The following is a 13570-nucleotide window of genomic DNA, read 5'->3' on the forward strand; positions in this document are numbered from 1 at the left end:
CTCTTACAGCCAGTCAACAGCGGTTCTAAGTGGGACAGGAACACTCTAACCTCAGCAAACTCTAATGATGGCCACAATGGCTGCCAACAGGGAAGAAGCAGATCACTCAATATCAAATTAAGGTGGCCAGCGATTAGGAGGCTGCTATTGTAAAGACAGGAAGGCGCTGTGAGAGATAGCAGCCTAGTGACCTAGAAAAGGAAGCAATTAAGACTAAGTGAAGAAACCGAACAGGCAGCTGAGTTGATGAGCTGCCAGGAAATCCCTCATACCGACACCCATGGCCAAAGGGAGTCCACAATACAACACACAACGAAGAACTCCAAACTAGCTGCAGGAAAAGACACCCACACCCTAAGGATGTAATAGCACCAGACGTCCTCTGAGAGAAAGCCACAGGGCTGACCTGTGCACACCTCCACCCAGAGACAGCCTCTCACTCTGAGCACCCTGTAATCTGAGCTATGTCTACACTACACTCTGAGTGCCACCTAAAGGCTGGCATGGAAAGAGAAATTGCTAAGTGGGAATTTTATTTTGTCGTTGTCGTTCAGTTTTGGCTTTTTTGACACGGGGTTTCTCTGTGTAGCCCTGGCTGCCCTGGACTCACTCTGTAGACCACGCTGGCCTCAAACACAGAGATCCGCCCGCCTCTGCCTCCTGAGTGTTGAAATTAAAAGCACGAGCCCACCACATGTTTACTGTTTAAAAATGTATTCAGCCAGTTGAATTATTAGATCATCTTTTCCATCCTAAATTAGAAGGCAGCATTTGGTACTGTTAAGATGTTGTGTTTGTGTGTACTAGTTGCCTGCATTACACATGAACTCATATGTAACAAAAGCTACACTTAAGCTGATATTTGAGCTGGATGTGGACTGGCTGGGTCTGCACTTGAGATGCCACGGGAGTTTCTCAGGTCGGGGACAGTCAGATCATCCAAGATTATGATGGATAATACTGCTTTTTAGCAAGAGCTAGAGTCCCCAGGAGACAAGGCCCTGGGCATGACTGGGTTAACTGAAGTGGGAAGATTCACCCTCCAATGGGTGGTAGCATCCTCTGAGCTTAAGCCCTGGCCCACATAAAAAGAAGGAAGCTGAGGTGAACACGTGTTACTTTCTGCTTCCTTACTGCAAATACAACTTGCCCAGCTTCCTCAGACTCCTGCAGCCAGGGCTTCCCAACCAAGATGGACCACACCCTCCAGCTGTGAGCTTCAATAAGCCCTTCCTCTGCCGCACTGGTTTGTTCAAGCATCTCCGAGCAGCAAGCAGGAAAGTAACAGACCCTTCACCCTTCCCGGACAATACGCTGCTGCCAACAGGAGCCCAGATCTAAGAAGAACTCAACTAAGGTCACCAGCCATGCAGCAGGGCGTGCGGGAACCAGCACAAAGTGATTTGGCCACGAGGACCTCTGCCTTCATTGTGGTGTGGCCTCGACCTCCAAACAATGCACTGTGGACTATTTGAAAGTACTGGTGGCCACAAAACTGAATAAACCAAACCAAAGCACTTTCTTTATGTCAGTCTGAGCCTCTCAATAGACTTGTACAGTGCCTACATCCACACCCATATGCTGTTGGCATGTAAGTGGCCTGCCTCAGTCATCAACCGCTGCTGCCACCAGGGGCCCAGGATAAAAAAGACAAACCCACCACCCATCTCTCTCTCTCTCTCTCTCTCTCTCTCTCTCTCTCCTCTCCTTCTCCCTCTCTCTCCTCTCCTCCTCTCTCTCCCTCCTCTCTCCTCCCTCTCTCTCCTCTCTCGTCTCTCATCCTCTCTCTCTCCTCTCTCGCTCCTCTCTCTCTCTCTCTCTCTCTCTCTCATGTATACAGCATTCTGCCTGCAGGCCAGAAGAGATGGTTGTGAGCCACCATGTGGTTGCTGGGAATTGAACTCATGACCTTTGGAAGAGCAGTCAGTGCTCTTAACCTCTGAGCCATCGCTCCAGCCCCCTAACCCATCTCTTAATCTGTCTCTTACTCTTGTACTTCTCTCTTGCACTTTCTCTAAGGGCACCCCCTTTTTCTTTTCCGTCTCTCCCACTGTCTCTCTGTCTCTTGACCCTCATGGCCCACACAGGTCCTACCCCCTCTCCCTTTCTCTTCCCTCAAGTAAATCTCTCCATGTCATGGCTGCTGCGTGCCGTCTCATTCTCAGTCCTAGCAGGTCTACCTTATGTGGCTATACTCACCCCCTCTCAACTCTGGTTCTATCTACTGTTTGGAACAGCACAGACTGCTGCTTTATAGTTGATTGTTATGATTTTGCTCCCTAAGATCTGGCTGCTGCCCAGATAGGCACATTCTCACTCACGTACACCTGTCTTTGCTGTGTAAACCTTGCTCTACCTAATTTAAAATTGATTATGGGGTGGGGGGAAGGGAGAAGGCCTACATTTGGGCAGGACAGAAGTGAAGGGCAGAAGGTTTGCAGGCTTTAGGGAGAGAAGGATCTTGGGAGGAGGAAAAAGGTCCTGGAGGAGAGAGAGAGAAATCACCACTGGATAGAAAAAAAAAAAAAAAAAAAAATACACATGAGCCAGGAGGAGGAACTCTGAAGCTCCCCATGGAAAGAAGTGGGACCAATGAACAACACAAGCAAATGCTTTTGGATTATGGATAGGAAGTAGCCCAGATAGAAATGATTACAGCAGATGACATGGGGCGGGGGCTGGGAGGTGGGTTAGGGGTTAATATCTGCCCAGCCCCAGGTAAAATAAGGCCTATTCTGAAATACAACAGCTTCTGTGTCTTTTATTGACTATGGCAGCAGGTTAGATAATACTGCTGTAATAATCTAGGCATTCAGTCACAAACATTATTAGCTACATTTAAAATCTACTACAACATTTGTAACAACTGCTCTTTATTATGATTTATTCCTGGTCCTCTCTTGATGTGCTTAATTGACAAATAAAACCTTATTAGGGGCTAGTCTTCTGGATGATCCAGATTCGATCCTCAACACCCATATGGTGGCTCACAACTATCTCTCATTACAGCTCCCTCTTCTGGCCTTCAAGAAGGCACCAAGCATGCACATGGCACACAGATAAACACACAGGCAAATATGCATATGCATTAAAAATCTCAACATGTAGTATGTATGTGTAGAGGGAGGGAAAAAAAACCACAACTTGGTATAGGTCTCTGTGCTATCTTCAATTTTAGGTACCTGTGAAAAATCTTATAACTCATTCCCTGAGGAAAATGGGGGCGTCTGTGGGGTATTTTAATGCGGAGTGCTTATTTCTATGGCCCCACGTCACTCAACTGTGGACTAAGAGTCTATGAGCTGGGAACTGCACTCTTATCTAGAGTCTCACGAGTTTACCTCACATGACAGAGACTAAGCAGAAGCAGACGTGCTGTCACAGAGCCTCTGAGTCCACAGGACCAAGCACTTGTTTACACCAGTGCCACCAATTACGGCTTTAATCACGGAGGTCACACTTCTGTTGCATAATAAGCCCTTTATAGAAATTAATTCTTTGCCATTGAAAATGTCCTCCAGGCTTTCCGATGTGTTTAGTTCAGGGGTCAAACAGTAAATGGCGTGAAGATATAATGGAAGTGGCCAGAGCTACAAAATTAGCTCTATTCATTAGGCCACAACACTCTAATGAGCATTCTGAGATGAGGTTATTTGCCTGCAGGAGGAGACGCTGAAGGAATATTATACCAGCTGTCTGTAAAGGCTTTGGAAATTTTCAAACACTGAAAGATTAATGGCTGCATTCAGAGAAAGATCTCACATGCGTGTAAGCAGTGGTCTTGACATTTCACCAAGAACTGCAAGCTCCTCCCAGCACATAGTAGGCTCCTTTGTGACTAGGTGGCTATGTGATTTGCTTAGAGCTGTGGTTGTCACAGAGTAACACCTGATTTTCCAGTTCCTCTATCTCTCCTCAGCAAAGGCACAGTCATCTCAAGTGACAGCTGCTCCAGGACAATCCTTAAATGACACGTGGGGAGAAGGAGAAGGAAATGCCAGCCTTGGGGCACTGGACTCGGCGACCGTTACCTCAGCTACCTTCAGGTGTTCTAGGACAACACTATACAGATTTCCCCTCTTACTGTGCTCAAGTGCTGTTCTATTACTGCTTAAGCTAAAGGTAGTCTGAAATACACAGGAAGGATCACGTATCCAATGACATCAGCATGCAGGCAGCCTTATAGGAAAGTGTCACACAGCAGACAGGTCTGTGGCTTTTTTTTTTTTTTTCCAGACCTGCCCTTATAGGAAAGTGTCACACAGCAGATAGGTCTGTGGCTTTTTTTTTTTTCTCCCAGACCTGCACTAGTCTGGACCCTGACTAGCACCTACCGCTTATTTTGAGAGGGGATCTCCACCACTGTCATGTGCCTTGCATGTCTAAATGGTGCAAACACTGTAATTTAGAGTGTACACCTGCTTCTTTCCTGGGATCCTAGGAACTGGGTGTGTGCCAGGCAGTGTGTACAGATGACCTGCTTTCCAAGCAAGGACACAGAGAATGAGTCTCTAAAGTCCCCAACAACAGTCTAACACTCTGATGCTGGGGACTCAACTCTATCCTCTTACTCCAGTGGGAGAGCAATATGGAGGCCAAGCCTGCTGTGCTGCACCCGCTCCCGCCCTTTGGTCTTCGCTGACTTTGTGTTAGTTCACTGTAATAAGTCACAATCACAAGGGGCACTGTGCATTAAATCCTTTTCACTGTAGTAAGTTTGTGCACCAGGCAACCCAGGGTCAGTCTTGGGCATCACAGTACCGCAACAAAGTCAGTCCTCTTAACCTTCCTCAGAGAGACAGGCAGAACAGTGCCTGTTTGTGGGCAAGAAAAGTACATGGATATTCCCTTCACTTGTCAGGAGCAACAAAAAATAAGGTACTGCACTCCCACTCAGTCCTGTTCCTTCTCTCTCTCTTCTCTCCTCCACCTCCTTCTTCCTCCGCCCCCCCATCTCTCTTTGATTGGTACCCACACGTGTGGGTGCCACAGAAGGCAGCCAGAAGAGAGTGCTGAATCTCATGGAGCTGGAGTTACAAGCAGTGGTAAGTCACCCAAGGTGCTGGGATCCAAATTCGGATCCTCTGAGACCAGCGAGTGTTCTTCATCACTGAGTCAGCTCTTTGGTCCTTCTATCATCATCATTTCCTCTTCCTCCTCCTCTTCACCTTCCTCCTCTTTCTCTTCTTTAGCTTTTTGAGACAGGGTCTCTCTGTGTAGCCTGAGCTGTCCTGGACTCTCTTTGTAGACCAAGCTGGCCTTGAACTCACAGCAATCCCTCTGCCTCAGGATCCCTGAGTCCATTTGCTTCGTATGACAGTAAAATCCCATTGATTCAAGTTAAGAGACTGAGGCCTGAGCCTTCCCTCCCTGTGCCCAGGGTGAGCACCTCTCTTCACAGCTCACTTGCTCTTCACAGCTCAGGGGCTAGATGTGTTGTCTGAAACAGGCCCCAGAGGCTTTTTATTGAATTGTAACTATGTGCACATTCTGTTTACATAGGAAATGCTTTAACTAGAAACACAAACAGCCAAGACCAAAGACAAATAAACCTACCGTAATTATCAGCAGCCGCGTCTGTCTTCTCAATGTGGATATTCTGGGTGACTTTTGGACAGATTTCAATTTCTTTGTAAAGCTGCAAATCAGAGAAAGGAGGCTAATTAGGATCACATCACAAATAGCTTCTTAGGATTGGTCAGCAATTTGTAAATCTATTTTTTCATAATTGACACTTGAATAAAAACACGTATTACATAAGTCTTCTTATTGAGCTTTGACCTATTAAGATGGAAACTTAGAATTGTAACCACCAAGATAAGATCAGCTGTGGTTAGAAACCATACTGTTTCTAACACACACACACACATTCCATATAATTCCCTAAGTTCATCACAGACATGCAAAATAATGCCATATTGTTTCTAACACACACACACACATGCACGTATACACACACAAGAAGGTTATAAACTTGTTGAGTGAAATTCCTCAAAATATGAGGCATCTCTATGCATTCACACAGCACTTTCACATGAAAAAATCCACAGTAGGACAAATGCTGACACTGTAACACACTGTGGGGATGATTCGATTTCTTGGCAGTCGCTTAACTATAAAAGATTAGCTAGAAAATTAAGTGTGCAAATCAATCAACTATCTAGAAACCCAATAGAGTCTAGAATGTGTTTCAGTATAAAATCAAGAATAAATAGTGTACAGTGCACATATCAGAAATGTTTAAATTAACTGATAGTACAGTTTCATATATCTGGACCTAATCTCATGAGACATGAATTTCCAACTATGTGTCTTTTCATCCCATACTGGAGCAATTACGATCTCCATTTTATGAATATGGGGACTACAGTGGAGAGAACGTACTTTTATAAGTTTGTAAGGCCAGGGTAGGCAAGGCAGGATCTGAACCCAGTCCTGCATCCCCAGGGATAAGGTTGGTTTTCTCTGCCCCACTGTGGTGACTCCTGAGCCAATTTGTGAAACCTAAAGGGGCCCAAGGTCAGGGCAGTGAACCTTCTTAGGTATGAAACCTAAAGCTGAAATCCAAATTTGAGACAAAAGAGCAAACAAATGCATGCTGTTATTGATCTTGAAAGGAAAATAAATCTCAAGCTATAGAATTCAACAGAAACTTCCTTCTGAGGCACTGAAGCAAAGTACTTGGTGATGGCTACCCCTGCCCCATCTCTTCAGGGGGTCTTTTTATTCAGGCAAGAAGAGAACACACATTTCTCTCTTCAGTGTACTATGGCATGAAGTGATGAGGGTTAGAGCCAGGAACATTGGCAGTACAGCCCGGGTGCCAGGGGAGATTATTCAATGTGATTTTATTTAGATACTTCAGAAATGTTTCACAAAATCAAACTCCCCAACTAGAAGGCTTCATGAGTGACAGTGATTGTAAGATCAGAAAATGGTCACTACATCTGCAAATACAGAATTATTTAAATAGAACTGACAAGACATAGCAGGGCTGCACAGTTCCCCTTCCTTCATCTCTGCTGAGGTTGAGCTTTGGTGATCTACTTTTTAAATATGTGTGACAGCCAGTCCTTCCCGCCAGGTGGCGGTACACAACTGTTAGTTCTACCCATCTCTGCAGATATCCAGTGCCACACACCTTGTGCAGAAGCTCTCTGCTTTCTGCCGGCCTCGGCGTCACATAAACACTCGCTCAGTGCCATATAAACCAGCCTCTGGGTGTTGGCTGACACTGAGGCCAGGTTGAGCAATAATAAAATACAGGAAATTTCAAGAACACACTGTGTCCTACAATGTTTTCTCTTAAACCACAGTAGTTGGGCTAGGAGGAGGTTTGAAATCTGGTCACTTTGTGCACGGGCGGCCCACATTAAAGTGCCTCCATTTCATTAAATGAATGAAACCAGATGAAAAAGATCGTGAGACTTTAACTGAATAACCAGGCACTCGCGTTCTCATAAAATCTTGTCCTGCCCTCCTTTCTCCCCTGGCCACCCCATCTTAAGCCACCATCGCCTGTCACCTCAGCCGCAGCACCCTAACTCGCTGTTCTCTGCCTGCCAGCATGCTCTACTGTCCATTTGCCATTCTGTAACCTCAAGAAGCCTGTTACAAAAGAGGTCAGCTACTGTCACTCCTAGGAAACTAGATAGGGTTGGTTTCAGGACCTCAATGACCCAGAACACCCAAATCCAAGCATGCTCACCTCTCTTATGGAAAACAGTGTGGTGTTTGCATAAAAGCTGTGCTCGGTAGCTCTCACATACTTTGAATTATCCTTAGATCGTATTTGATACGTAATACAGCATAAATGATAGGTAAACTGTTTTCATACTGCATTATGTATGGAATAAGAATCAAGGAAGCCTGTACACACTCAGTACAGTCCTGGCCTTCACATTGTACTGTATACATTACAGAGGAGTTACAAGGATTCAATTCCCAGCACCCCATGGAGGCTCACAGCCGTCTGTAACTCCAGACTACAGATGTGATGCCTTCTTCTGTCTTCTTTAGGTACCAGACATGTACATGGTGCACACATACTTGCAGGCAAAACACTCATCACGTAAGATAATATATAAATCTAAAAAAAGTTTCCTAGATAATAATAAGTGAGTAATGAAAATTCTAAAGTCATGGCTCGATGTGCACATGCCTGGCAATATATGGGGCATGGAAGTTGGTTGCCTATGAGCCCTGTAATTTATTATATGCAAAACCCACAAACCATAAGGCATGAGCTAAATGATCTATTGCAGTTATCAGCCTAGCCTCTTCTGCCTCTTTCCTCTTCAACATTTATGATCATGTAGTTCCAAGTTATGCACCAGGATGATCTGAAACTGGGTAAGTCTCCCCGCTGTGGGAACTACAGGTGTTCACAACAGCACACATGGATTGGGGGGGGGGGGGGCGCAGGGGTTCCAACAAACATCTTGTTATGTTGTTCTCCAATCTAGCCTTGAACTCCTGGGGGTCATGCAATTCTCCTGCCTCAGCCTCCTAAGCAGTGGGACTACGGATAAGGACCATAGCACTGAGCTAACACTTTTCTTCTTTGAGTACGGAAAGGACTCTGTGTCTGTTCACAGGACACAAATGCTGGCTAATGAATTCCCAGAAGAAGCATCATGACTCCTCACTGTTAAGGTGGCCTCCCCCATCAACCCATCGACACAGTCAACAGTGGTTTAGAGTGCAGTAACCACTTTGGTCCTTTTCCTCTTTCTATAGTTATCTTACCTGTATGAATGTTTGGCCTGCAATTATGTCTTTGCGCCATGTGTGTGCAGTGACTGCAGAGGCCAGAAGAGGGCATCAGATAGCCAGGAACCAGAGTTATGGATGGCTCGTGAGCCTGTGGGTTCCTCTCCCAGAGGAAAACTGTGTTCTTAAGCACAGAACCACCCATCCCTTCAGCCCCATTACTGATCCTTCCCCAACATATAGCACGGTCAGACTGTCCTGAGGAATAATCTGAGGTGACCTGTCAGTGTAGTGGAATCGTAACTGTATACATTTGTCAAAGCGCTTCACGCCGGGTGCTGAAGACTGCCGAGAGCTTCTTAATAGAAGAAGTATAGTTGGAGAAGTTGATTTAAAACCCCATTCCCTATGAAACGCGACTCCGTGGTTCCTCTTTCCAGAAGGAACCTCTGGGCTGCACTTCTAGTTCTGCTTTCTGTGCTGAGGCACTCCCATGTTTTTAGCTGCACATCCTCGGCAAACAGCTTGGTGGCCCCAGAAGGGTGACTAAGTACCTAGAGGCCAGAACATTCTCTAAGAAAGGATCCTATTCCCCAAACCATTGCTCATTAGAACTGAAAACCGCAGCACTCGGCTACGAAAAAGGAACCTGCCGGTGGTTACCGCAGTGACAACTGCTAACATCCACTGAGATGCCATTCTTCTGCCCTTTGTAAAATCCCGGAACTTTCCATGTCAGTGTCTTTCTATTTGCTGATTCCCTATGATTAGTGTGCAGAAGCACAGATGTGAGCCAGGTCCAGCTCAAAACGCAAGTTCTCGGCCTCTGCTGAAACACAGACATCCATAGATGTCTCCAAGATTCTAAATAAACACAGTTCTAGCAAGCTGGGTGACGTCATCAGATAGCTCAGGTGGGGCAGGGGCTGGGGGTGGGGTTGGGGGTGGGCGTGTTACACTCATAAGATTTGACCGACGAGTTCTGATAAGTATGTAGAAATTGCACAAAATTGGAGTCACAGTAAAAGCACTTACTCCAGAGTCATCAGTTATGAAAAAGAGAATGCAACAAGAGTTGGTCACGAGGAGCTGGCGAGGTGGCTCAGTGGTTAAGAGCACAGACTGCCCTTTCAGAGGACCCAGGTTCAATTCCCAGCACCCACATGGCAGCTCACAACTGTCTATAGCTCCAGTTCCAGGTGATCTGACACTCTCACACCAATGCACATAAAATAAAATTAAATAAATTATTTAAAAAAAAAAAAAAGAGTTGGTCACGATGACTAAACTCCTCTTATCTGGTTTATCTGTGGGTTTCGACGTTTTTTGTGACTGTGCAGCCCTGCTCTCTGGACAAGCAAAGGCGACTTTGCACTCTGGGATGTCTGTGGTAAGTGAGGCTGCCTCTGCCGGCTCTGGCGCTCCGAATGAAGCTCACCGATCTCGGACCTAGTTCCAGTACACCAGCCACAATCACCACAAGGACGCACGTAATTTGCAAACCATCTCAAACAGAATGTACACGGCCATGAACATTACCAGCTCATAAATGTCCTCCTCAGGCTGCGGAATATAGAACTGCATCTTGTTCCCCATTAGAAACTTCAGGCGCAGGTAATGGGCGGAGTGATCCAGCTGATGTGCCTGATGGAAAGGAAGGGAATTGTCTGTTTAGCAGTAAACAGGAGCAATTACTTCTCCTTCTCCAAGGACGGGAGACCTGCTACCTTGCTTCCTAGGAACAACAGAGACGGGGGTGGGTGGCAGGATTCTGTCCTTACGAGGTTAGAATACAAATCAGACCTGGGGATTCCATGGGGATCACGCAACTCAAGGCAGAAAACGGAGTCACAGCCTCTCTTCCACGTGTTCGATTAGCTCTGCTCTTTAGCTCTGGCTTTTCAACAAAACCTATTAGGGAAGCGCTTGTATATACCTTAATAAACTCGCATGGTGACAAGAAAGGAGGAGGGAGCACTTACAATGAGGGGGAAAGGCTGTACCCCAATTTGGGGAGCCCAGGACAAGTGTTGGCAGCTCATTGCAAGCAAGTCAGCACAGGCAACACACCTGAACTCCAGGATCAGTTCTACCTCCCAGAATGGGCGTCCCTCAGGGCAGTGCAACAGTGCCTCCAGCCCGGGCAGCACATCCAGTGTGGGGAATTTGAGTTCCTGGGGCCTTTCTTTCCTCTGGGACAGGTCAATGGATCTACTCTTATCTAAAAAGCCATTCTTGAATTAATTTGATTACAAAAGATACCATGACAATAGGGCGTTATAAGTATTTCTCAGCACACAGACAAGAAGACACATGGAGAAAAGAAAAATGCTTTTCTAATATTACAAGGCAATGTGAAATTATACCCAAAGAGAAGATATATTTAAATGGGTAGTTTTAATTTTAAATGGTCCTATCATTTAAAAAATATACCCTAAAGTACCAGTAAGTAAATGTAAGCTACTTAGAATCTGCTTCCAAAATAATCCACACTTGGAGGTAGAGTCAACAAATCGATGAAACTTAACATGGTAATTACATGTTCTACGCAATGGAACATGGGGGTTTATCACACGGATCTCACTTTTACATAAACCTGAAATTTCTCAACCTTTTAAAATAAAATTTCAATTTTACATAAAGTGATAGAAACATCTCTCAGTGTCCTGTGGTGATAACCATGTTGAAATAAGTAAAATCTGTTGTGATTGGTAAATCCTCTTACTCTAGCCTGCCAGGGTATAAACACAAACTAACAGCACTCCAGTCCCCAGTCCCTTCACATCCTCTCAGTCACAGCCACAACGTGGGCAGTGTGCCAGGCGGGCCCTCCACGAGGCCGCAAGGGCACAGACAGACAGCAGTCAGCTCACTCAGGCTCCGCAGTGAGCTGGGGCTCGGAGAACTGATATGCAGAAAACAGGCAACAGAGGAGTGGTAGCTTAGCACGGAGGACAGTCATGGATTACCACAAAAGCACAGTTCCAGAAAGTGTTAATGAGTTCCCTGGGAGCACACAGCACAGTGATAACCCCAGCCTGTGTGAAGTCTAAGGAGCAGAACAGGCACCAGGCAGGGAATACACTCCTGGGCACCCGGCTTTCCTTTCCCTGTGTCCTGGACAGGAAGTCTCTATCTGACACCTATACAATCAAGGATGAAGAAGGGGGATGGGTGAGCCAAGGGAACCCACAACAGGGAAGCCTTCAAGTATTGGGGTGTTATGACAAGCCAAGGTACTCTGTGTGCCTAGGGGCTGGGGGTGGGGGGCAGGTCAGGGAGGAGATGCTTCTCACTTTTCCAGGTCCTCACAAAGCCTTAATTACAGGCAAAAAATTGTGTTTTGCCTCCTGTTCCCTACTGAGGTGGAAGGGAAGAAGGATGGAGTTTCATGGGGTCTCGGTAACTGAGACAACACAGCTCGGACACCTTGCTGTTGTCATTCACAAACACTTGTGGGCAGTCCTAATCAGACTATCACTTCCACATACACCTTCTGGACAGCACACCCCGGAACTAACCTCACCCAGGGGATTCTGGGACAAACCTCAGAGAGGCCCTGACCAGAAGAAGAATCCGTACCATCCTCAAATGCCACAGCAGTGCCAACACTTAGACTCGCACACGGAAGGACACACGGCAGTGGAGGCTTAGCGCAGCACAGAGAACACGGTTTATGCTGCACTTAACGCCCCCAAACTTCCGTGTGTTACTCTTTGTCCTCTTTTTAAAAATTAAGATGAATAACATGCAACGGCTGTGTTACAATAACTGGCTAGCGGGTCAGCACGTGTCTAGAATCCCTGCGCTCTAGAGGGCAAGGCGAGGGATTTCAAGGTTGAGACAAGCTCAGGCTCAAAATAAATAAGTAAATACTTATACAGGTTTACTGAGAAATCTAATGACCTTTTTGGTTGGTAAATGGTTATTCTACAATCAGGACGTGGAGCATGAGTGGGTCCGCCCATTTTGGGAGTTGTTCAGTAGTTCTGAGCCCACAGGGCATGGCTGAGGTAAAATGAAACACAGTCCCAAGAATTCAGCTCTCAAGAGGAGCATCATGAGTGCCCACGTCACAGCAGGCCGGGCTATCACCGCGCTCAGAATACGTATTTATGTGAACGAGTTCTGAGTTAGAGAACACTGGCGATGGCTGCTAAGCATCTGGCTTGTTTTGACTTTGCAAAACATTCGAGATAAAATTTCCTGGCAAGAGGAATTCCATTAGGGGGGGATGGAAAAAACAAAGTAGTACAAATTTGTTTTCCGATGTACATTTCCTCAAATCACTCAGCATTTGATCTGTTTTGAGTCAAGAAAGCTAGCTGTAAATTGTGCCACAAAATAAATATTACAACTGGGCAAGTTTAAGTCTAGTTGGCATAATTTTTCTTTAATTAAAATCTTACTACAGTTGTCTCAAAGGATTATGTCGCTATGCAGATCTTTTTAGTAAATAGTCCAAGCCACTAAAATATGTAAAAACCAAATTAGGGAACTGGCTGAGTTGGTACAGTGTGTGCCTTGTGCGCCTCAGACCTGAGTGCTACACCAAGCACTACATAAAATCTCCACGAGTGATGGCATGTCACTGTGACCCCAGTGTCTGGGACAGGGGACAGGGTGATCCCTGGGGCTAGCTAGCCAGCCTGTCTAGCTTATTTTGTGAGGTCCAGGCCGATGGAAAACCCTAACTCGAAAGAGGTAGATAGTGTCCCTGAAAATGGCATTCGAGGTTGTTTTATGGCCAACACATATACACAATGAACAGATACATACATACATGTAGGAAAACATGTACTAAATGCATGTAGTAAAATTGACACTATGGTCACACATGAGCAATACAGGTAATCAT

General features: G+C 45.8%; 1 protein-coding gene across 1 annotated transcript in view; it reads right to left on the bottom strand.

The window, feature by feature from the left end:
• The window catches only part of Tiam1 (TIAM Rac1 associated GEF 1), a 178301-nt gene that overhangs the window by 56095 nt on the left and 108636 nt on the right, over positions 1-13570 (bottom strand). Inside the window, exons 12-13 of the mRNA XM_051150194.1 lie at positions 10252-10356; positions 5557-5638 (exon numbers count right to left, since the gene is read on the bottom strand). Coding sequence (XP_051006151.1) covers positions 5557-5638; positions 10252-10356 — 187 coding nt within the window. The remainder of the gene's footprint in view (positions 1-5556; positions 5639-10251; positions 10357-13570) is intronic.

The sequence above is a fragment of the Acomys russatus genome, chromosome 8 (assembly GCF_903995435.1).
Source record: "Acomys russatus chromosome 8, mAcoRus1.1, whole genome shotgun sequence".
Taxonomy (NCBI): Eukaryota; Metazoa; Chordata; class Mammalia; order Rodentia; family Muridae; genus Acomys; species Acomys russatus.